The sequence below is a fragment of the Psammomys obesus genome, unplaced genomic scaffold (genome assembly GCF_907164565.1).
Source record: "Psammomys obesus unplaced genomic scaffold, mPsaObe1.curated_primary_1811, whole genome shotgun sequence".
Classification (NCBI taxonomy): Eukaryota; Metazoa; Chordata; class Mammalia; order Rodentia; family Muridae; genus Psammomys; species Psammomys obesus.
In genome coordinates this window covers 1360802-1385592 of record NW_026593286.1, presented here as the reverse complement: position 1 = coordinate 1385592, position 24791 = coordinate 1360802, and the positions used below count along the sequence as shown (strand labels likewise).

Below are 24791 nucleotides of genomic sequence, written 5' to 3'. Positions count from 1 at the left end.
AAGCTGGAAGAAGTGACCATTGGGAGCAATCTTGGGGGTGATATCTGTTCTGCTCCTTCCTCAGCTTCTTAAATGCTATGACATTAGCTCCTGTTTCCTTACCTCATCTTCAGTGCCTGGATGGCCTGCCCTGAAACCCTCAGAAAAATAAGTAATTCTTCCCCGATGCTGTTTTTTGTCAACTTTTTAGTTGCAGTACAAAAGAAAAGCAACTAATAGAAATCTTTTGAAATGAGCAGTGACAATCCAAGCATGATCCCGGTGGAACAGCACTGCCTCTGGCACTGACTATGGAGAGTTGCTAAGGAGTCAAAGGGCTTCATGAACCCTAAGCCAAGTGATGAAAAAGGCACATGGCCTAGGCCCTAGGTACACAGTCTTGGCAAAGTTCAAGACCACATCAGAAACCAGATAAAAACCAAACCCATCAGAGAGAAAAGAAACAGAAGAAACCAAAGCCTAAGATGCTGAATTTGGATTGGCTGAAAGAAAAATAAGCCGGAAATTCAGAATTCTCTGCCTATGCAAATTATTCTCAAGAATGAAGATAGTCTCTCTTCCTTCCAAGTTTGACCTAAAGCTTTCTATAAAGCTGAATAAGGCTTCTGACTCCCATGGTGACAGACATGGGTGGGGTTTGAGGCACACCACAGTAACTGTGTAGGTCAACAGAGGAGCAGACAAGGCTGCTCACAACATCAGTCCTGTAGGTGCCAACAGGGAGACTGGAAGAAGGACTGAACAGTCACCACACAGCCCTGTGGAGGTAGCAGAAACCTGACACTGCTATGAACTCATGATTTTCAACATATATAGATAAACATACAAACGATTCATATACAAGGGAGAGTATTTCCTTATATAGCAGACACTGAAGGTGTGAAAAGGATGACAGAAAAAGAACAGCTGGGAAGCCATCAAAGTGATAACTAAGTAGTTAAATCAATGGATGCCAAAACTCTGGCGTGAAAATCTGACAGAAGAGCATATGCTAGCAGTCTCAAATGCCCCCAGTGATGTCTACATTTGAAGAATGAAAGAGTCACATCATATTTAGTCAAATGATCAAAGTAAATCTAAACAATGACAGGGCCAATGAAAGTCATATACTGCTCAGGAAGTTGAAATGAGTTCTTTGACAGTCCCTCCACAAAAAACCATGGTTTGAATCTACATCCAACAAAGCAGACTGGGGGATATTCAACAAGTAAGCACTTTGTAGTCTCCAAAAGTTTTGAAGTATCAAGTTCTTAAATACTGAGGAAATGTAAAGGCCAGGACTGGAGACAAAGCTATCAGATATAACCTGCCATCCAGGCTGGGTCTCTGACGTCCCTCAATTGGTATATGGTTAGCAGCAGCATGTAAACCCTCTCTTATACAGATTGCCAGGTACAGTGGGGTCTTGTGGCATCGTGTCCATAAGAATGCCATCTTCAAGTGGACTGTCCCAAATCTTAATGGTCATTACAGTGGACTTGAAGACTCAACAGAAGATAATTCCACAGTCCATGTTAGGGTGTCATCCAACAGGCCTAGTGTTGTATTCTTAATGCCTGAGCACGCACCCTAGATAAGGCACAGAGACCACACAAGTAAGAAGAATGGTGCTCAAAGAGTTTGATGATATATGATAATAAAAGGGCACTACAGTGATCTCAGCTGGATCAGAAAAGGTTATTTTTTTTCCTATTATTTTTTTTTTTTCTGGTTGGCCTTGAACTCACTGTAGAGCTGAAGATTACCCTGAATTCCTGATCCTCCTGTGACTATCTCCAAATGCTGGGACTATACGCAATCATGCCTGGCTTTTTCTTGTCATTTTTAAGGTTTATTAATTCTTATTTTGTGTCTGTGAGTGTTTTGCCTGCATGTATGTTTATGTACCTTGGTGCCAGCAAAGACATGAGGAAGGCACAGATATGAGCCACCTGAGGAGGCTAAGAACTGAACCTAGGTCCTCCACAACATAGGACATGCTCTTAAATGCTGAACCATCTCTCCAGCCCCTCTTGTCTTGATCTAAGAACATTTCCAGAGCAGAGCCACAAAAATATCTGGGCCACAGCAGGGTAAGTCTCAGGGTGGTGTAGACCTATCCTGAATCAATTGTCTCTACAGTCCCCATGTCTTGACGGAATTAAAACACATCATCACAGCCCACAGGAGGAGTTGGGCAAACAGGGCTCAACACAGTCCATGACTTCACACTGCTGCAACTGGAAAACTACTGATATTAGACTCAAATACAGCAAAGATGACCACTTTAATTACCAGGTTAATCACTATAGTGATTGACTAGTAACAGAATGATAAACAGTCATTTAATAGAAGGAAATAAATGAAAGCCAGGAAAAAACAAAAACAAAAATCCTAATCCCCATTTAAGTCTTCCAATATAAATATTCCAAGAGTTTTTTTTTTTTTTTTTAATACCTTGTAACTGGAGAGGCTGGCATGAAAAGAATTAGAAAAGTACCCATCCCATGCAAATACTCGCTGAAGAAAGTCTAAGGTGCTGTAGGCAACATTAACCAGAGCAAACCTGAAGGCAGCTCTGTAAGTAAGGGCACTTCCTGTGTGTAAGTACCTTGTTTACGGGGAGCGCACTAACTTAGCTAATAGCACCCCATGCCTCCAGTGAGGCAGGCGCTCACAGAACCGAGGGGCACAGGTGCAGCAGCGCACTGGATCCTCTTGTGACAGCAGACAGCAGGCAAGCTGACCGTGCTTCTGCATGGCACAGGGAGGCAAGGAGCCTGTGGACCTGGAGGCAACGGTGAGCAGCCGTCCCACTGAGCTAAGATGATGCCAATCCAGACATAGACCATGGCGAGGAGCCACCTTGGCCTTGGTGTAAGGAAGTTACAGGTCTGCAAAGCACACTCAGGAACCATCAATCACTGCCTCTGGTCTGCAGCCTCTCCCGCTCAAGCGACAGGAGCACAGGCACGGCTCCCGGATGAAGACCCACATGTGTTCACGTCAGTGCACTGATTTCACACTTCCCAATAACCAACAGGGCACAGCGGACCATGGGCAGAAGACCACTCTTCCCATTCCATGCTGCTGCTTGGTGCAGGCTCCTGCTCTTGTTAGGCCCCTGCTCCCTAGACTCTGCACCCCAATGGAGGAACAAATGACTCATGAAGATGTGTAAATTAGAGAAAGGCATGCGTGGGTGCTAACGGATGTCTTCACCGTCTGCCCTGAGCTCTGCCATCCTCGCTGCATTGTGCCACTTGGTTGGAGGACATTCCATTGAAATGTAAGCCTCACATTTGTAAGACCTCACCAATGTAAGCCTTAGAGATGCCCTGTGAAGAGTACGGCTGTCTATGAGATACAGCTGTGAAGAATTGGAGATCGCAGCTAAAGAATGGAGTACATGTGTCCACCAAGAAAATGCACCTGTAAATGACACTGGCTCCAGAACATGTTTGAGGCCTCACTGCTTTATGACTAGAAATGAGGGGGACTTTAGAAGATCCATTCTTCACAGAGGTGGCTTAGAGGCCACAAGTACCCAATGGTAGGACTCACCTCTCTGAAGCTGTCATAGATCCGAGTACCCTGGTGAGCTCCAATAGTGATTTCTGGGAGGTAGATAGGGACAGCTGTGAAATTCAGCACTTCTATCTTATCCTGAACCCTGAAAAGTAAGACAAACATGGATTATAACAGCCACCAAAATAGGTACCATTAGGCAAATACTGCATTTGACTCTTCACATATTCATATTAAAAAACCCTAAGATATGGGCTAGAGAAAGGGCTCAAGAGTTAAGAGGACTGGCTCTTCCAGAGGACCCAGGTTCAATTCCCAGGGCCTGCATCGCAGCTCACAACTGTCTGTAACTTCAGCTCCAGGGGATCTGTCACCTTCACACAGACATATGCAGGCAAAATACCAAGACACATAAAGTAAACGTAAATAAATCTTAAGAAAACAAAACCCTAAGGTAAATGCTGTTCACAAGCAGGTATCTTCAAAGCACCCCCTCTCTCAAAGATTACTGGGGCCATGTGGCCGCTCTGCTGAATCAGATCCAGAACTGAGGGAGTTTTGTGAAGCCCTGGTGCCGTCAGATAGTGGGCTCTGGATGAATACTTTGGGAATGAGAGAATGGAGCCAAGGTGTGCTTCACACCCAACAGCAGAGAGAACGCTGCCAGCAGATGGTAGGTACAATGGAATGCACACGATGCCTCACTAAGAATATGTAACATTAATACCAGTGGGGGAGGCAGGCGAAATTGCATAAAGAGAGAGGGACAGTGCCACACAGAACCCACTAGGTAGCACGTGGCGCCACACTTCTCAAGGGTCAGCTTCATTTCTGGTACTAATAATAGCAACTGCAGGCTTCTCCCTTTGCTTTACCATTTCATTCTGCTGATGTGAGACTGTTTATACAATTGCACAAAGGCATCGTTCTCACAACCCCACCCCAAGCAACAGATGTGCCTGCCTGTCCTCTCATGTGGGTTTGCACTTGTTTAGGTAGATAGACATACTGGACCCAGTAAAGATTAAAATTGCTTTTCTTAGCTTTCCTATCCAGTTGGTTTTCTCTGGCAAAAGATATGAAAACATTTAAAAATAATTCAAGCATGCAAATGGTAAAGAACATGAAGTAGCTGTGTTCCGTAAGCTTGCTTTGTTTAGCTGTTAGGTAAAATGCCCATCTTGAGCATGACCTTCTAGCACTTTCTCCACAGCCCCCCGCTCACACCTCCTCACACTCTCTTCCTGACTCTGCCGCAGTGTGCGCACACAGCTCTCTACTGTAACACACACAATTGTGCAGTACCTGCCACTGTTTAATTTTGTTACTGTGGTAACAAATATTTCAACTAAAAATGAAGTAGGTGGTAAATGTTAACAAATATCAGTAGGGAGGTGTCTGCTGTTCTCTATAGCTGAAAATTCTTAGAAAACGCTGGAAAATAGAGAACTTCGGGTCCCGGCAGTATGTGAAGTACAGAACAACAGCGCCATCTATGTTTAATTTGCCAAAATTACAATTTACACCCCCGCCTCCCAAAAAAAGAACAAGAAAACTTTAAAAATAATCCATTGCTCTATTCTGTACCTTACTTACACCTGGAGGACAGCTACACCACAACTCCAGTAAATACTTCTCAGACAGGCTAGAGATAACATCCCTCATCAGACCTAATTAAAAAGTGCAGGCGCAAGGAAGCTTTTATGACTCAGAACACAAAGAGTAGCTAAGGAGTTCTGTTCACAGAATAAATACTTGGTTCAATTCTACAGATGGAAAAACCCCAGCTGAGAACAAGGTACCTGTCACACCAGTGTCCAACTATGATGTGATGATCACAGTCTGGTCTAAATACAATGGACAGATAGCTTTTTACAGAGGTTGAGGCAAGACAACAGGAAAGAGAAGAACAGCAAAAGGTTTTTACTTTTGAGGTTTTACTACTGAAGATTTCTCCAACAGGAGAAAAGACACTTTCTCCCCACCTCTACAGCCTGTTTTTACTTCCTCCTGGAGCACTGCCTGAAACCATGCGGAGAGCTTGCATGTGTCCCACAGGACTAGATCTCTGTGTGGGAGTGGGTCCTCGCAGCTGCAGCGAGCCTCATGAGCAGCAGCGGGGCTCTGTGGAAGCTGGGAGGGTGGGCAGAGGGGGGATGCACTGACAAATGCACCTGAAATTAAGTAGAAACGTCCCAACGCAATAATTGGTTCTGGTCCAAATGAACATAACTGACAATTACGTTTACAGTAATTGTCTCAGAAAACAGATAATAATTTTCACTCAAGAAATTAAAAGCAACACAATTACCACTGAAAACTGTTATGAAACTGAGGAGAGGACATAAGACAGGGAAAGGACAAAGCCACAGTAAATGAAATAAAAGCAATTAATTCGATGTTGTAACTCACAAGCTCTGGGAAAATTATAGGACACAGCTCTATACTCTGATAACCATATAACTAAGTAATTATCAAAATTATGATTTTTAAGCATGGGTCAGATCAACACGTGTTTCAGATGACATTTAGAAAATGACATGGTATTATCTGTGGGAGGTCAAAAGCCAGACATACTCCTCAGTCTCAGCAACTCTCTCTGGATTTCAGAGAGTCCTCTCTTCCTACCTGTGAGCTCAGATTCTCTGCCCAGGAGTAACTGATCCTAACAAGCAAGGATGACAAGGCATTTGTGACAGACCCACAGCATCAAGAGGAGGTGTTGGGACGCTAATAAGGCAGTGGTGACTATGCAGGCTGTTAAGAAACCAAGTTCACGCAGGAATCCAGATAATCACTAGGTGCTGGACCCGGGCAGAGGCCACAGGAACAGAAATGTCGGTACTTGGGAGCACTCTGCATAAAGGGGAGACAGGAACACTCTTAACCTAAAAACAAACAAAGCAAACTACCCTCTGGAGGTGTAGTGGAAAACAGGGAGGGCAATTAGTAACTGACCAGAAACAGAGATCCAAAATGAGAGCATCAACACACCACGGCAGAGAGAAACAGGGACAGGAGAGAAACCACAATGGCGTACATCAGCATTCAGAGTGGATTGTAGGGAGAAGTGAGGGCTGGCATGAAAAGGAGGGGCCCAGCTTAGTACTATAGCCTCAGACTCAACCCCAAGCATACCACAGAGCAGGGCAAGGTGGCCACAGGCGCAGAGCACCGCAGCAGCTCCTCTTCTAAGAGTTAAAAACAAGCAAGCAAACAAAACCAAAACCAGATTCTTCACACAGCCCTCACATGAACTGCAGCCACATGGCCTTTGAGCTGGGTCTCCTCACCCGAAAAACAGGCATTCCATGGAGTAGAGAGCACTTTGCTGTACACCCTCCTGATGGTGTTGTCACACGGTAGCAAACAGGATTTCAGAGTGAAGGTCAGAGGTGACACAGTGACGAGAGCTTGTCAAGCAAAGTTAGAAACAGAAAGTGGATGTCACGAAGGTAAACTCACTCACATCCAAGTACACAGTGCGCAGCACACCTGACGGCACAGACAACATACACGTACACAGCGCACAGCACACATACACGGTACAGACAGCAATGTTTTAAAAAGGGGGGCGCTTTAGCCACTTTTCTGACACTGTAATAAAAACAGCATGACTGAAAACAACTTAAGAAAAGAGGTTATTTGGGCTTACAGTTACAGAGGGAGAGCCCATGATGGTGGGGAGGCATAGCAGAAGTCAGCTGGAGCACGGAGCCGACAGATCACACCTTCAACCACAAACAAGTAGCAGAGAGCAAACTGGGAAGCGCTGAACCCTAAAAGCCTTATCTTAGTGGGGTACTTCCTCCAGATCTCCTGAAGGTTCAGCACCAAACAGCACCACCAACTGGGCACTAAGGGTTCAAATACTTAGAATCTACTGAGATATTTCTCATTCAAATCACACTCTACTCCCTGGCCCCAGGCTCCCAGTCACATCAAATGCAGAATACATTTAGCTACTTTGAAAGTCCCTGTAGTCTTTCAGTTTTAACTTGAACACTTTTCAAAATTATAGTCTCTTCTGATACTTGGGACAATTTTTTGACTGTGACTTGTAAAATCAACAAGCAAATCACATCCTCACAAAACACAATGGCACAGAATACACATTTCCATTCCAAAAGGGAGGAATGGAGGCATATGAGAAAGTACTGACCAAAGCAATATTCGGCCGAAACCTAGCTGAGCAAACTCCAGATCCTGTAACTCCATGTCAGACGTCTAGAACTTTAGTTTTCAAGGGCTTAAATGTCTCTGCCCTTCTAGCTTTGCTGCCTCCAATAGACATATATCTCTTGGGCTGGTTCTATTTCTTGCATGTAGCTCTTTCTGACAGACATTCAATGGCTCTGGTATCTCCAGCATTCGGGGTCTCCACTGCAAAGCAAGCTTACTCTTCCAGCTTCATGCAATAATCTTCGATGGCCTCCCCCGCTCTTAGGGACAGCCTTCATGCAGGGCCTCTCCCGCCACACACTGCCTGCACTCACAGTACCCTGGAGCCATGGAAGAAGAATTCCTACCCCTCAGTTCTTGCATAGTTCACGCCTATAGAGCCAATACCATTTAGATAACACTGCCAAGTTCAGGTGCCAGCTTGGGATGATCCCTTTTGGCCTTTGGCCACACTGATATATTGAAGCTTTCTAGAGGAGAAAGCACTCACCCTTCCTCATACGGTGGAAACTCAGCTGGGTGGGGGTCGTCTTCTGAGCATCTCATTCCTCCAATGAAGACCAGGTGGGCTCTCCTTTAACTATGCAAATCTCTTTAAACAATTAAAGCCTCTCTTGGAAGAGCTACCTTGCTGTAAACATTAAACTTCATAGTGTTTTCTTCTCCAAATTATGTATGTTCTATTTCTTTCTGTCCCACTTACTCTTTTTCAAGGCAGAACTATATATGGGTATCAATAATAACCGTATCACAGAGTCAATGTTATATAGTCTTGAAATTTCCTCTGCCAGAGAGATTACTTAATGTCAGGCACGAGTTCAGGACAAGGCAGAGGGCAGCCAGATTCTTCGCTAAGATGCGACAGTCTGGTTCTTGGTAAAATCTCTACTTCCTCTGAACCCCACGAGCCATCTATTGTCTGTATTAGCCTCAGTGCTATCGACTTCCAAATTCCTATTGAACAGTCCGTTAAGTCCTGCTTACAAAATTCAGTTGCCTTACTAGTCCACAGCATCAAAACCTTCCATGTTCCTCAAAATAAAGCAAACAGAACACAGTCAAGTCCCTCAGAGCAACAGCCCACCTTATAGTACCCAAGCTTCTAGGACAGCAGGACATAAGACCATAGGGTCAGGATGCAAAACAAGTTCCTGCTGGGATACTAGGAGTGACACTGAATGGAACCATTCCTACTTCCACCCGCTGGTACTTAGACTGGCTATAGGAGAAGCAGTACCATATAGTGAATGCTGATTCGAAGCACATACCACCTCCTGGAGAACCCTGAAGGACACTGAAGAAAAATCTTCACAGTGAGCACAAGTATGGGCAGTGCACATGGCTGTCTATTTTCCTTGGGAGGAGAAATGCCCAGATGTGTGACTGACAGGTGTATCTCCGGGGACTCTGTGGAAAGCAAACTCTGAGGACAGAGAAGCACAGTGCTGTCACACAACCTCCATGTTTCCTGCCACACACTTTCAGCACTCCCCACTACGGACACAGCTGTCACACACAATGCTTAAAGAATAACAAGGAGGGAAAGTCTTCACATACTCCGTAGTCAAAAAAAAAGAAAGAAAGAAAAACAACAACAACAACTTCGCTGATGTGTGGCTAAAGTAGGGTAACTGCACATTTCTTAGATGACAGTTACAATATACAATTACAGCTTGCAGGAGAGTGGAATGATGCCAGCAATGCAGTAAGAGACAGAGGGCACACCCTGCTGTCAGCCACCTGCCCTCCTGTAGGACAGCAGTGGACACAGACGAGCTGGGAATGACAGCAACAGAAAATGTGGGCTTTTTCCTAAAATATGAAATGCTAATCCAAAGGTAGAGTTTCACTAAATGATCAGTTAAATTCAGGGATGAGGAGAAAACAATGTAACAAGTAAAAACACAAACCATGGAGAAGTGAATTCCAGTATCACTGCTGACTTGAATGTTCAAAGATCTAAACACAGAAGACACAACTGTCAGACAACATGAAAAAACAAAACCTAACTATTTGCTGTGTAAGAAAGTGATTTAAAGCTGAGAAAATTTAAAAATAAAAGAATAGACAAAAAGATATCATGACTATGCTAACTGAGAGCAAAAGTATCTTCAGTCAGAGCAAATTTCAGAACAAAGGAAAAATATCAGGTACATACAGACAGCATTATCTAATTAGAAGATGTACTTAACAACAAGAATCAAAACACAAGGCAAAAATAAACAGGACTCAATGGAGTTCCAGGAGAGTGGTCACTGCTTGAGCTTTACCCCTCTTTCAGAACTGACAGTCCAACAGAGGACACAGACGACCAGGCGACCAAGGTTACCACAGGACAGGTTCAGCACTCCCTGTCTGTCCCAGAACGGAACCCACACTGCTCAATGGAGCATGTAAGACCCCTGAAGAGAGCAGAGAAGGAGATAGGCAGAATTCTGCAGATCACACTGCAGTAGGATGGCAGGGGGGACCCCAGAGACCACACCAAAGAACACACTCCTGAACTGTATGTGAGACAAGGGAACCTCAACAAAATTCTGAAACGATTTTACCTGAGCAAAATTAAGGATATTCCTTATCTGATGTGCAGGCTGCAGGAAAAGCAGGACTAGAGAGAAAGTGAGAGAACCAGGGCTTTGTTATGACAGAGAGCCTAACTCAGGGAGCCTCTGGTATCTCAGAAACTTAAGGTTCTCTATAGTGTTGCAGTTCGCTGGAAAGTTCCCTGAGGTTATTATTGCTGTAGTAGCGTGTGCTTTGCTGTGAATGTGGCAGGAAAGGGCTCCCAGTGTTCTTAACAGGAGAGAAGGATGCACAAGTCCTGGAAGGTGAGCGACAGGGGCGGAATAACCAAGGTGTGTAGGCCTTTGCATGATGAAGACTAAGGGAAGTGGGACTTAGCCCTCTGTCTGAAGCTTACCAGGAGTTAGAATTGGGAGTGGCCTTGAAAGCTCAAGAGTTCCATGCCCTTGTTTGTGTGCATCTCCCATTAAAATGTGTCTCTGCTGAGAGCAGAAATTTTATTTGATCCTAAAGTTTTTCAAAGTAGAACGAAGTCCGGTACAGGAAAGAAGCAAAATAATGGTGGAATTAATCAAGGCAAACAACTAAGTACCGAGTTCAGAGAATTCAAGAGTTGCTCAGAAAGGAAAAGGGTAAATACCCCAGTACTGGCTGGTGCAGTTGACAACTAAATTATTTAACATTTGCATACTTCTACCGCATGCAGCAGACCCCCGTAGAGTACACCACAGAGCAGTTTGTTTCTGCCCCAACAGGCCCCCAGTGACTCACAGCATCCGCAGGTAGTGAAAGGTACGATCGTCCTGTTGAAGCCAAGGCCCCTTGTCGTAGTTAAGGTATTCAATGTCCTCTACCACCTAAAACAATAGAAGCAGAACCCCCTGTTTAGAATTGTGAATGAGGGAACATTGCAAGTTGCAAACTCTTGGCAGAATTGTAACATAAAAGACAAGAAGAACAAAATGGTGGGGCCTGAGTGATGCTCAGCATGATCAAGCCTCATCAACACTCCAAAGTACCAAGGCGACAGGAACTGCCCTGAAGACTGGAAGAAAAGTAAGACTAGATAGAAAGCCACATTAAGGACAGACTACCCTTATCTTCACAAATGAGTTCTTTCTGCAAGGAAAGCCAGTCACACAGAGAAGCAGAGGAACTGAACACCAACATAGTCCTGGAGAGCCCAGGCCTCCAGTCCTGCCCTTCAGAGAGGCAATCTTCTCACGCTCAATGCTCTTCCAAAACACACCCAGCTCGAACCTTACTCAAAGGTCCGAGGTTTATTATTTTAAGATATATACCATCTAAATATAAGTCTAATCACCAATCAAAAGATATAAAAGAAACTGAATGTGAACAAGTTGGCAATGGTCCAGGAAGATAATGAAACTGGCCTTTCAGTCCAAGTAGGACAAGCCAGGAACTCAAAAGCATGCTTAAAGCAGAAAGCAGCAGAGCCACACTGGAACACAGGCTCCTCTGAAAGCAGAATGCTGTTTCCTAGTGGAGAGCTCACCAGGTCCCCTCCCCTTGCCCCTCTGTACAGAGAGGAACCAAGCACGCAGGCTGCTCACAGCCACCTGCTCTGCAGGATCCTTCTGCAGGTCAGAGGAGCCTGAGCTGACACTTAAGTCTTGAATTTCTATGGTTATTATTGTTTACTAACCCCTTCCTGACCTTCATTTCTTTGTAAAATAGGATCTTGCTAGGTAGCCCCGCTAGTCTAGAATTCACTATGTAGACCTCTGCTTCCCAAGTGCTGGTATTACAAACATGCCTCACTGTGCCAGGCCTGTTTGCTGGTAACTGACACTTTAGATACAATGAATAAGCAGAACTCCTGTGGGAGGGCTACTGTTAGTTTTTGTTGATATTAACAGGGTCTCATTATGCATCCCAGGCTGGTCTTGAATTCACTATATAGCTCAGGCTGGCCTTGAACTTCTGTTTCTTTCTGTTTCTTTTCTTTTTTTCACCAAATGGATATTTACCTTAATAGCACTTAAGAAATGACCTTTCCCTCTGATTTCACATTATTATTATTATCTTTAAGAAACTCTTTGCTAAAATAAGACTGTCTGTGCTGTTTCTGGAGTCTGGTGAACAAAACACACTCACAGTAACTGGGTGATCTGCTACTTCTTGACACAGTGCTTCCTTTTCATGCATGTGCTTGGGAGAACAGATGTCCTGAATTACTCCTTTTCAGAATTCTCTTGGTTGTTACTCATTAAGTCCCCTGAAAACTCCATTAAGACTAAATGGAATTTCACAAAATACAAACTTAAAAAAAAAAACAAAAACAAACAAAAAATAACAACAACAAAAAACAGTTCTCTCTAAATGACTAAGTTTCCTCTGAACTAACGCAAGGTTCTGTCATGTTTTGTGATACATGCCCACAGCATTCTGTATCTTTGCCATCTATGATTTTAAGATCATACAAACAAAGATTTTTTTTTGTTGTTGTTTTTTTTTAAGTCAAAAACGTCATAGCACAGTGAGGGTGACTAGGAAGGTGGTTCAAGTGGATTCTTCCCAATGCTCCTATAACTAGCAGAAATCACGTTAGTCATGTGGTCTGGGGAACCCTGTGCATCTAGCTTAAGAGCATCTGACACTGGCTAGCATCACCCACCTTGGTTGAGTCTTCAGCTTCCCAGTCACTGTATACCAAAACCTCACAGATCTCACTGCAAGATAGAACAAGAGGCGCAGGTCAGCACTTCCAGTTAGAAGGTCTGTGCAAATGCCCAGTAGCCACTAGAGACCCCTGCTCAAACACAAGCATGCCCCCACAGTCTGTGACCGGGGTATCCTGGTTTTCAGGCCGACACAGCACGTCTGCAGGAGGCAAAAATCACTCACTTTGTTTGTAGTCACAATTTTAATTACTTCAAGAATTTAAGCAACTAAATTAAAAATTAAAATTTTCAGTATCAGTCTAAGCCTTCCCTCACACACAATACACAAGGACCTGGGAACCGTGTGGAGTGAAGAAAGCACACTCTCCTCATGCTTCAACATAGCTACAAGAAGACCAGCCTGGTGCTGCTATCCCTGACACTGCTGAAGGACGCCAACTAAAAGGACCTCTGCGCTGTGTATTCGTGGATTTCCTCCACGGGTATGCTGAATGTTTCAAGCAATTTTTCTAGAAATCTAGCTGCTATCTGAACAAGAATACACAAACCTCTAATGCTAAAATTTGACATGGACTTGAGCATATGTCTATTTTTAGCATCAAGAAATTTAAGGATATAACAGGCGGGGGGAAAAGCATTTAAAAAACCTCACCCAAACAAATTCACAAAACCTAAAGTAAAAAGGCCCTGTTGGCTCTGCAGCGAAGGGAGGCAGTTAATGGGACAGAAAGCATTCAAGGCTGTCAGCCCAGTCTTTGCCAGGTAGTCGAGTCTTACATGAGAGTGCTGTGCTGGGTTTACCTCATCTTTGGGAGGAAGGTTTTCTTGTAGGCATCCTCGATATCCTGGAGATAGGCAGATGTGACCTTCATTTCATGTGGCTAAACAGGAGAGAAAACAGCCCGAGAGGCATTCAGACTCAGCTTCTTACTGTACATATGTTAAGGCGTGACTACAACTGGAAGCACTTTTTTTCTGAGGTTCGAGCTGCAAGGGCTCCAGAAGACAGGGAGGGGGCTCACAAGCAGTGAGAATTATTTCCGACTACAGAGGAACCCATGTCATGACCTTCCTCTACACAGAGCAGGGTCAGGAAAAAGGCCTGCTCTGTAAACCACACCTGTCTTTCAGTCGTTCCTCACATGAAGTGAAGGCAATGAAGGATCACAGAGACTGAGAGGCCCACCCTTTCCCATCTGACTCAGCTTTCCGCTTTTGCAGACCCTCTATACCTCTGCTTTTTCCCTTCTTTTTCACCCCCACTTATTCTTTCACTCTCTCACTTCCCTTGTCATCTAAAGACAATTTTAGAACATTTTAAAATTTATAAGAGTAGCAAGTTTCAGTATTTAAAACTTCTTGACAGTTTAGCCGAAGCTAATATTCATTCTTTCACCCTGGTTCATCTTCTTCGGGTTTTTGTTTCCTTGCTCACTGCAGGGCTCTGCTCCTAGAATGTGAGCTGCTGGGGTGGGGGTAGGGGATGGGTGGGAAGAGGGTGGGTAACTCCCCTGCCCAGTTAGTGTAGTCCTAGCCCCTGTAACCTAGTACAGAGCTGCTCAGGAAATACTTGTGGAAGGGAAGAGGAGAAGCCTCTGTTTTAACTTACAAAATAAAGAAAATATTCTAAAACTGGACTGTGGTAGAAACTGCCATAATTTGCTAAGTTTGCTAAATATTAGTTGTAAATTTCAGCTGGGTGCATGTGATCAAGTATAAATCATATCTCACTAATGTTACTCAGAAAAGTGCCTGTGGCCCTAGCACTTAGAGCAGACAGGAAAATGTGACTATCCATTGCACTCTGTCTACGAAGGTGAAGGGGCTGACTTCCCTGGAGAATCTGTTGCAGCACAAGTGCCAAGCAGGCACCCCAGGCACTTCTGTGTGACAGATGTAGCACTTAGTATGAACAGTTGAGGGGCCACAAAAGCACTGTTGGGGGACAGGGAATGACTCCACCACTAGCCATAGCCAAAGTGAAGCAAGATCACATGCAGAGGGATCCTAGAAGATCCCCAGAAACGTACACACCCAACACAAAACACCCACTGCACACCCCACCCACAGACACTGGATAAAACAGGGAGTTATCAGTAACTTTGCTGAATGAGTCTGAGATGCCCACGGCTGTTAACGAGGCCATAGCTTGGAAGCAGGCTGCACTGACAGAGCAGCAAGAGCACAAGTCTCTCCCATAGAAGAGGTCATCTTTATAAAGTGATTGTGAGACCAAGACTTGACTTAGAAAAAACACAGCTGACAGCTCAAATTTGGACTCGCAATTATTTGAAGTACTGTTACTTAGCATAACAAAACTGTTTTCTAGAGCATGGAATATATGACTTGGGTTTTCTCAGTGACTAATGTCATAAACAATTGTGCTGAAAATTATTTTACTGGCAAAATTAAGTATTTGCAGTTCCCTCTGTAATTTGATGGTAAGTCCTGATTTATTCATCCCACTTAGGGTGAACTCTTATGTAGCCTGAGGCACAGACAGGCACAAACAAAATGGTTTACTTGTCCTTGTCAGGGGAAGGGAAGAGCTGGTCCATCTGGAGGGTAAGCAAGATGGCTCAGTGGGTTAAGGTGCTTGCCATATAGCCTCCACACCCAGATCAATGTCTGGGACCAGATACAATGGGAAGGAGAGAACGTCACAACGTGGTCCTGACTTCCACAGGTACTGTGATACAGGCACCCCTTCCCAGCTTACATAGAGTAATAGTAATAAGTAACATCTTAAAGATACCCGAGGCCTGCATTAGGAAAGATGCTCCTGGAGCACCTGTGAGGACACAGCACCGAGGATGGTCACTTCAGGCTCACTACAGCAACCTACATCTCCAACACATCAGGCAAAGGCCATGTCTCCCCCATGACCAGCATTTACTAATCAATCTGGGAGCCATCCGAATGTTGACCAAAAGGGCAGCTGTATGTGTGGGAGAACATGGCTCTCTATAGAACCAGTACATGGGAAGGAGGGGGAGGTTCCATTTATGGCTATTGAAAGGATATCCAAATCACTTTCATTACCTGGACAACAGGACATGAGACCTTCAGAGAAGAGAAAAGGGCCATGCAGGGCAGACAAGATTCTCTCTCTGCCTCCCCACAAGACTGGCTCAGGGTCAGATGTGCAGTCTTGGTTGAGACCTCCTGCACATGGGAACTAGCCCTGTCACATGCTGATCACAAGAACACCTGACTCCCATGGGTCATGACTTACATCTCCTTTCTTCTGGATCCGTCTCTGTATCTCCGGCACAGGCACATCAATATAGATGGCTGCATGGGGTGGCAGGTACTCTGGGAGAGTGAGCCGCTTAATTTCATTGTAGTGGTCCACACCTACAACAGAGCCCGTGGCCATCAGAGTCTACAGAGCTAAAGGCTTCTTCTGGCACATGGGGATTTAAACTATGACCCTAACCACCACCCACAGGACAGACCCTGTGTATGTCTAGCTCACTTCCTGGGGAAGTTGGAGGCACAGCAGTGTTCTCATGTGTTTCTTGAGCTGGGATGAATGATAACCCACTGTCTATCTATTTCTTTATGATACACAATTAAGAGTCTGCTCTATAGAGTTCAAAGTATTTCTCAAGTAATAGAACATACGCTATACTTACCTGGGCTGAGAATATGTCAGAGACTTTGATGGACTACACATAACCCTCTACCTAATCAGACTCACACCAAAAATAAACCGGAAGCACTGCCTGCTGCAGGCATCTCATCCTCAGCACACAGCACACAGACCACAGTCCTGATGACCAGAGACTCCAGTCATTAAAAAACACACAAACACCTACAACCCAGCATCATCATGCACACCCTATCCACTAGCCCCCAACAGGGAGAATGCAGGAGGTTTACAGTGGAATGCCCACACTGGGACACCTCTGTGCGGTGTTGAGAAAGCACTGTTTCCATGGTAAATCATCCAGAAGTGACAAGTGGGTGTTCACACTAAGGCCCATGGAAAGACACTTCAGAACAACATGCCAGTGACCCTCGTGGTCATTATGTTGAAGGCCATCTTTGGACTGGTCTGTGTCCAAGACCAAGAAGGACCAAGCTCAATATGGAAAGTATGATGGAGGAGACAGGCCCATGGGCCTAGGGCACCTGCACAGACTGCCCCGAACATACCGCTAAGTCCAAGAAGAAAGCTAAGCCTCGCCCTGCTTGCTAGACTGCAATAGAGCAGCCTTGCCCTCTGCCCGAATAATGTATTACCTTGTTGCATCTTCACTGCCCACTTCTTTGTGTCAGCATCCCATTCCTTAGGCATTTCCCTCACTGACTTTAGCTAATGCACTCTTCCCTATCCTGGTATAGTCAGCAACCTTACACAGATGGAATCCAATGGTCACCTGTTACAACAGCACATGTGGCCTGGTCAACCCCTTCCCACCCCCAGCTACCCCTGGACACATGTAGCCATGCAGCTTTACCCTTTGGGGTTTCTGCCTCCTCAGTTATTGTACCCAGGACCTGGTCGCCACTGTTACCACTCATGGGCATCACCACATCAAAACAGCCCCAATGTCAGTGCTGACACCAAACTACACCTGTTGGCATCTATTCCTCAGGCCTTAGCAGCATGAATCTGCCTGTAGGTGTAACCTGAGCCATCTCAAAGAATCCCACATCCAAGATGCCCACTTTACAGCCTACTGACTCCTCCTCCTTCTAGAAACGGGTCTTACACCACTTTCCTGCTGTGCTTCTGAGTGACCACTGTCCCCTCCTTGTCAGCGTTAGCCTCCTCAGTAGATAACCCCTGCTGCCAGTGTATCCTCCAACCTAGGCCAACCTGTTTCTTCCCCACTTCCTCCCAAATGACCACCTCCCCTTACCATATCTGTTCTCTCCAGACATTCCTGTGACAACCTAACTACCGAATGTTCCTTCTTACACTTAAAATGCTCAGCAGTCCCTCAGGACTTTCAGAAGATATCCCATCTTAATAAAGTGCCAGTCCTTGCTTGCGCATGCCACCTGGCACTCCAACCCACTACTGGCCAGGCTCCAGCCCTCCTTCTGTTCTGCAACAGCACCCCTAGCCTAGTGCACACAATGCACCCATCCTCACTCCCTTCTGCACTCAGTGGGTGATTCCTGAAGGTGATTCACACAGGAGCTGTCCCTGACAATGGCTCCCACCCCCTCACACATCAGCCCCATCACAGGCGTGCTCCTTCCACAGTGCGCTGGATCCAAGCTGAGTGGTGCTCAGGGACGCTGCCTCTGCCACTCATCACGTCTGCCGAGTTAATGCCCTGTCTGTAGGATACCAAAGCCTTTAGCATCCAACAGAACTGTGTTCACAATAGCTCCCAGAAAAACCTGCTAGCCAACCCCAACTGCTGCCTGGCCTGTAGATGGCAGGCTGACCCTCAGGCAGAAGCAAAGTGTTTCTGCCCACTCTTTCTGCTCTACAGACAAGGGTGGGTGGCTTCAAGTCACCAGGATACAGCAGAGCCTCAGATTACAATCATCCCTTTGCTTGCCTCAGTTTCTCTGGTCAGCTACATTCACACTGACCTTCAGATTTCAGTTTCCTGGTATAGCCATCAAGCACACAGGTAAGAACCTGACACTCAAACTGACCCAGGGCAAGCTCAGCACTGCCCAGTCTCTTAACAGATACACCAACCTCCTGGGGTTGCCTAGGCCAGGCTGCTCTAACTAACAGCCTTTTACGCTTTCTCCTTTGTCATCTGCCAGTGACCCAACCAATGCCATAATCCTAAAATAGGCTCATCAATGTGCTGGAGGGGAAGCAATGACACCGGCAACTGTGCAGGGATAGAGGCAAAATCAAACAGTCCAAGTCCATAAAAACCATACAACAGAACTAGAGAGTTCAGCACAATTAGCTACATAGGTGCTTCCCCCTCCCCCGCCCCCAAATAGTGAACTGTAGGCCTGAACTGAGGATCAGGGATCAGGAGTCTCTTGAGAATGGCTTCGAGAGCTGTGGGGTGCCTGGGTATTCCTGAGCATCAAAAGGTGGAAAGATATCTATTTAAGATGAAGAGGACAATGGGAGCTTAGTGAGCCTCCTTTTACCTTGGAGAACACAGTTTGCAGCAGCACTTATTTAACTCAGAATACCTTCCTGTCAGCCTCTGTGGAGCTCTGCCTATCAGCAGAGGCACAAGGACACCAGAGAACATATGAAACAACTCACACTGCTTTCGGATGAAGCCCTGGTTGTACATTGCCTCCAGGAAGACAAAGTCACTGTAGATGGAGCGCTCCAAGACCACACCTTGTCCTGTTAAAACAGGTAAACAAAATATTTGAATTTAATGGATAAAATGTACCGCTAACTAAAAATTTCATTTTAGAAATGGAAAAACAAAAAATCTAGTCACTTACAATTCCAATTCTTAACAAATATATTCAAAGACTATGCTATTTACAAGTGGAAAACACTTTTAATACCATAGTACGTATTTGGCTTACAGTAACACTGTCTCCTCCATCACCTGTGACAGAAAAGGAACATGAGTTCTAAATCAGCTCCTTCAGTGTCACTGTGACCTTTCAGATTCCTGGTCAACTCCTCCTATACTTCATGTCCTACTTACCACAACCATCCTCAAGTTCTCTCAAACACACTTTTTTGTTGTTTTTTTCTGAATATAAAGAATTAAATTAAAAAAAAAAATGTTTCAAGCTCAAGATAACAACTTCGTTATCTCATGTATCTGGAAATGTGACAAATTCATGCCCTGATTTTGTCACCCGACCTGGAAATCGAGCATGTGGTACAATGCTGTCCACAGGGTTAAAACAACATTCTTGTTTCTCTTGAGACCATCTCCATCATTACTATTTCATTCTCTTCCAGCAGCAGCTTTGGGTTACTGCCCCAGAGCAACCACGTCCCAAAGAACACCCTGGTTCAGAGCATTATTTTTTGTTGACAGAAAACTGCTTAACTCTTCAATCAAATATACTTTCTAAACCAGCAGTTATGTAACCATCTCAGATCACTTCTTTCTCTAGGTCCAGTGTCTTCTACATCTTTCAGCATGATGAGAGATGTGCAGCCACACGGGACACTCTTGTCTTTGAGGTGGTGGTGCTGAAAAAGCCAGAGCTGAGCGTTCCCATCACACTCAACGAGGTGATAGGAAGCTCACAGAAGACAGCATCTCTCAGTGATATCCTGATCCTTTCTTCTCCACAGCAGGACACTTCCAAATTGAGCCTGAAGAAGTTCTGCTCAGACCTCCCAATGGCCTCTGCTCTCCTTCAGAGTAAAGACCTCCAAGTCCAATACTCTCGGCTCGCTACTTCTCACCTTTATCACCATCACCACCAGCTGCACCCATTGCAATACAATCACTCAAGATGCTCAAAAAAAAAAAGTTCCTGTAATCCACCCACTGGGCCTAGCCAGAACTCTGAAAGAATGGGCCCCAGCCCCACTCACCACAGAGAGAAAACTGGTTGTTATGTAACTTCACCTAGGACCAACTTCCCCAAGGTACTCACCACCCACTCACTCCTGTCATGCATATTTCCAGTCAGTCATTGTCCTATTAAAATATAAGCCTCCTCCCTGCAGTATTCCTTGGTTTTGGAATAAGCCTAGCACACAGTAGGTACCCACCAAATAGTCATTAATAAAATTGGAAAATAAAAATCAGACACTTCTGTGACACTTCAGCATGATTCAGGGTCTGTGGACATACGCTGTGTGCTCAGTAACCCAGAGTCCCAGGCAATGGATGCCAAATGCAAGTCTGTGAAGCAGCTTTATCAACTATCTTGAGGCATAGCTGAAAATACATCCTTGTTCTCACAGCTCAGAATCACTGAGCCAACTTCCCAGAGGCAGCTGAACTTGTTTCTAAACCCACCATCAACCACAATGATAAGGCTGTGCTATTCTGAGCCTGCGCCAACAGGGATTTCAAAGACTTATGATCTTACTGGAAACACAGACTTGCCTAAAAAACCTTTTCAGAAATCCTCTACTCAGAAACAAATCAAGAAAGAGAATGCCCACCACCCCCAACCAAGGACACAGTAGTACCTGTGCTCAACAGGTGTTCCAGGGCGTCTGAGTACTGCAGGAGGCGGCTGGCATACAGCCAGGACTGCAGGCGATAGCTGTTGCCATCGTTGCTTTTCGGATCATCATAAAATTTCTCTAAGCTACAGCTGCCACTAAATTCCGTGTCGAGGGGCCTTCCATCACCTGTGGTGCTGCTTGAGTACTGTATCCCTGCTTCAGGAAAGTGTTTCATGCCTAAGGAGAGAAGACCTACATGAAGCATGGGCAGACTGCTCACTCCCAGTCAGTGTGTGGTTGAACAGAAACAAAGAAAAGTTCTCCATTATTGCCAGGGCTGGCCATTTGAACCCAGGGAAAGTCACCTTTGTGTTCACACCTCATCACGTGCTCAAGAATCACAACAGGTGACGTGGACAAAAGCAGAAGAGCATGCTTCTCCACTCCCTGCAAGCAAGCGGCACAGCACAGCCCCCTCCAACCCTCAGCGCACTGCTGCTGTCCAACATCACCAAAGGGCAAGTAGGCCCAGGTCAGCCTACCTCCCCTTCAGCCCATGTGAAAGCAAATGCAGTGATAACGCTGGTAGGGGAACTAAGGCAGGCATTCCCAAGGATTTTAAAATTTGCTACATTTGAAAGATTAACACCCATCCCCCAAACTGGTCTTCTTGAGACAGGGTCTCCCCATGAGGCCATGGTTGGCCTAGTACTCATTACATAGTCCAAGTTTGCCTCAATTACATGGTGATCTTATTGCAGCTTCTCAAACACTAAGACTATAAGCATATTTTCAACAAGCAACTAAAAGATGTAAAAGACCTACCTAAATTTATCTAGTTACCAGCCAAGCAAATTCTAAGTGGGATAAGCAGCCACATGCCCGGCAGGCCAGGGCCACTCTGCATGCCGTCCATACCTAGTTTCTCTGCGATTTCCTTTGCGAGCCTGTTTTTCCCAGCGCAGATGTTCCCATCTACCGTTATCACTCGGCTGTACTCATTCAGATTTTTGGTTGTCCTGTCACCAAGAAGGAAGGCCAGTCGCCCATACCTCAGCTTGCAATGCGCACTGGTATGAATTTGCCCCTAAAAAACACGATATTACATAACCACTCTGGTTATTGCAGGCATTAGCGGCTATTAAGTAAAATACTAAGAGGTCCCTCTTGTATGATGATCTGACTCCCTTCTTCCTCAGCACCAGCTCTCTGAGAGATGACTATTTACCTTCTTAGGTCTCAGAACAGGGCCAGCAGCAAGGATGCTTGCTATGTTAATGAGCACTGGATGGATGACGAGAGGGACAGAAAGATGGAGGGACAAATGGCTAAAGGGAGGGGTACCTGACACAATAAAAGCACCTTCTGATTTTGGCTTCTGTCTTCAGACTGTTCCTAATTACCTACCCACTGAGTAAACACTGTAAGGTGAGAAAGCTAGAAGACTTAAGCCAAAGTAGAGTTTACATACTCTAATACCCAAGTATGATGCCCTGAACAGCAGGAACTGTCTATATAGAGCAATATAAGCATTCTCTTTGCCTTCCTTCAATACCATAATCACCTACAGAAACCCAGGCTCTGTGGAAGAGGCATCACCTCCCTCTCTTGCTGCACCGATGCACATGTCATTCTCACATCAACAAGGCAAGGGACATCCTCATCAGCAGTCTTCCAGTCTACTCACCGAACTAAAGCTAAAATAGTCCACTCTCCCCAAATAAAGATCATTAACTGGGGACAGTAGAGGATACATAATTAAAAGGAGAACAATTGAAAAGGCAGCAAATTCTAAAATTAAGGAGTAATTTTAGAATTTGATCTCATAAAGATAATGCGGACAACAAGTAAGCGCCCAAGACGCTCCCACGAGGAACAGGAAATGCACTACACGTGCTCACAGGATGCTCATAAGTGCAAAAGGCTGCCAGTACCAGAAAGACAGCATACAGCAGCAGGGCGCTCTGCCCAGCTAAGGAGTACAGATGGAACAGTCGGTGGAAGACAGATGGTTATAAAATTAGTCTCACTAATGACCCAGCAAACACATCACCCAATTATAGGAAACACATTCCCACAAGAAATTTACATACATACTTAAAGAAGCTTTTTTTTTTTTTCACAACTGCCTTGAAGAGGAAAGTACCAAGAAGGACCTTCAATAGGTAATGGATGAATGACAGTATATCCGAACTATGGATTATCACCCACCAATTGAAAGGACTAAACAAGCCATAAAGACATGAGCGAATCTCTCTCCTTGCTGTTTTGGGGGTTTGGTTTTAAGAGTTTCACTGTGAAGCCCTGCCTGGCCCGGAACTCCCTGTATAGACCAGGCTGTCCTAGAATTCATAGATCTGCCTGTGTCATACTGGAATTAAAGGTGTGCACCATGACATCTGGTTTAAGATTTGTTATCTAGATTTATTGTGTGTGTGTGTGTGTGTGTGTGTTAAAGAGCAACAAATACTCTTAACCACTAAGCTACCTGTCCAGCCACACAAGTGAATTGTAACTGTGAAAATAAGTGTAAACAAAGAAAGCAATGTGACAGGTAATATCATGTGTGACAAATCAAAAGTGTAGTGGCTGTCATGAGTTGAGGGTGGAAAAGAAATGAATATTAAGCACAATGGATTTTGTTTTTAGGGCTGATTTTTATTTTTTTAGAACTACTCTGTGTGGTATTGTAAACACTGAGCTACATTTTCTATTGTGTAAACGACAGAACTTCACAGCACAAGGAATGAACTCAATGCATGCAAAACTTAATTAGGATGGAACACAGAATGTGACTGAACTTCCAACATACAAAAGGGTGATGAAGGGACAGAGAAATGAGTGTAGCCTCTACGGGTCAGTCAAAAGTGCATTGTGACTATGCTGTATGCTCTAGTTGGTGAGGTCCTGATGGGGTTTAGGCTGATAGTACTGATTCAGGCTCCCATTCACATACACCCCATTTCTCCACTCCTCTGTTCAAAATAAAGATCCTTAGGATGAAGGTCAGCCTCTTTACAATCTAACATCTACGTAGTCCTAGCTACCAGAAAGCAAAGAAGTTGTGATGCCGTCATAAAACATGTTCTGTTCCCAGCCAGGGTCCGCTAGGCACGTAGTATCACCCACTATTCTGCATGCACCTTAGGAAGTCTTAACCCTCCCCAATCTACCACAATCTCTGCTGCTGCTCCACATCACGTCACCCCGGAGTTTACAGGGCATTCGACAAAGCAACTTCACCAATTACTGAACGGATGAGCGCGCGGGCCCAGGCTCCAGAGCTCTAGCATCCCGGTTCCCCAAGTGCAGCCAGGACAGCGAGTCCCGCCTCATCGCTGCACCGGGAGTTTTGAGTGGAGGCCTCAGGAGCTCGTAGCTCCAGGATCTGACCAACAAATGGCGGGGTGTCAGAGCTCAGGGCCGACAGGCCGGGACCCCAGCGAGACTAGCCGCTCGCTGCTCACCACGCGCTGGGCTCCGGACGCGAGGCTGCGCAAGGGCGCCGACGCCGGGACAAGTCTCAGCAGCCTCAAGGCCATAGCTCCACCGTCCGCGACGGCTCAAGGACCAGGGGGACGCGACCGCGACGGGGTCCTATCCTGTCTACGACGCGCTGCAATGACGTCACGGCGGAGGCGTTCGCGGCGCCTGTGGAAAATAATTCTCCGCGCGGTGCACCGGGTTGGAACAGGGGCGGGGCCGTAAGGGAGGGGCGGGGCTTAGGTCTAGACAGCCGTAGCCCGAGTTTGAGGGTTAGACCATTTGGGGCGGCCGTCGCGGCTGGCTGCTGGACAGTTGAACTAAGTGTACAGCAAAGGGCGAGAAGACCCTCCTGAGCCTTGCGGAGTGCACAGAAGAGGCCAGCTTTGACCTGGGGTTTTCGC

The 24791-nt window shown here is 45.5% G+C and overlaps 1 protein-coding gene across 1 annotated transcript in view; it reads right to left on the bottom strand.

Annotated features, from left to right (window-relative positions):
- Ndufa10 (NADH:ubiquinone oxidoreductase subunit A10) overlaps positions 1-24518 on the bottom strand; it is a 32723-nt gene extending 8205 nt beyond the window's left edge. The window contains exons 1-9 of the mRNA XM_055616846.1: positions 24372-24518; positions 21823-21991; positions 20926-21141; positions 19066-19152; positions 16093-16214; positions 13659-13738; positions 12851-12905; positions 10984-11069; positions 3544-3652 (exon numbers count right to left, since the gene is read on the bottom strand). Coding sequence (XP_055472821.1) covers positions 3544-3652; positions 10984-11069; positions 12851-12905; positions 13659-13738; positions 16093-16214; positions 19066-19152; positions 20926-21141; positions 21823-21991; positions 24372-24446 — 999 coding nt within the window. The 5' untranslated portion in view covers positions 24447-24518. The remainder of the gene's footprint in view (positions 1-3543; positions 3653-10983; positions 11070-12850; positions 12906-13658; positions 13739-16092; positions 16215-19065; positions 19153-20925; positions 21142-21822; positions 21992-24371) is intronic.
- Between the last annotated feature and the right edge of the window lie 273 nt (positions 24519-24791).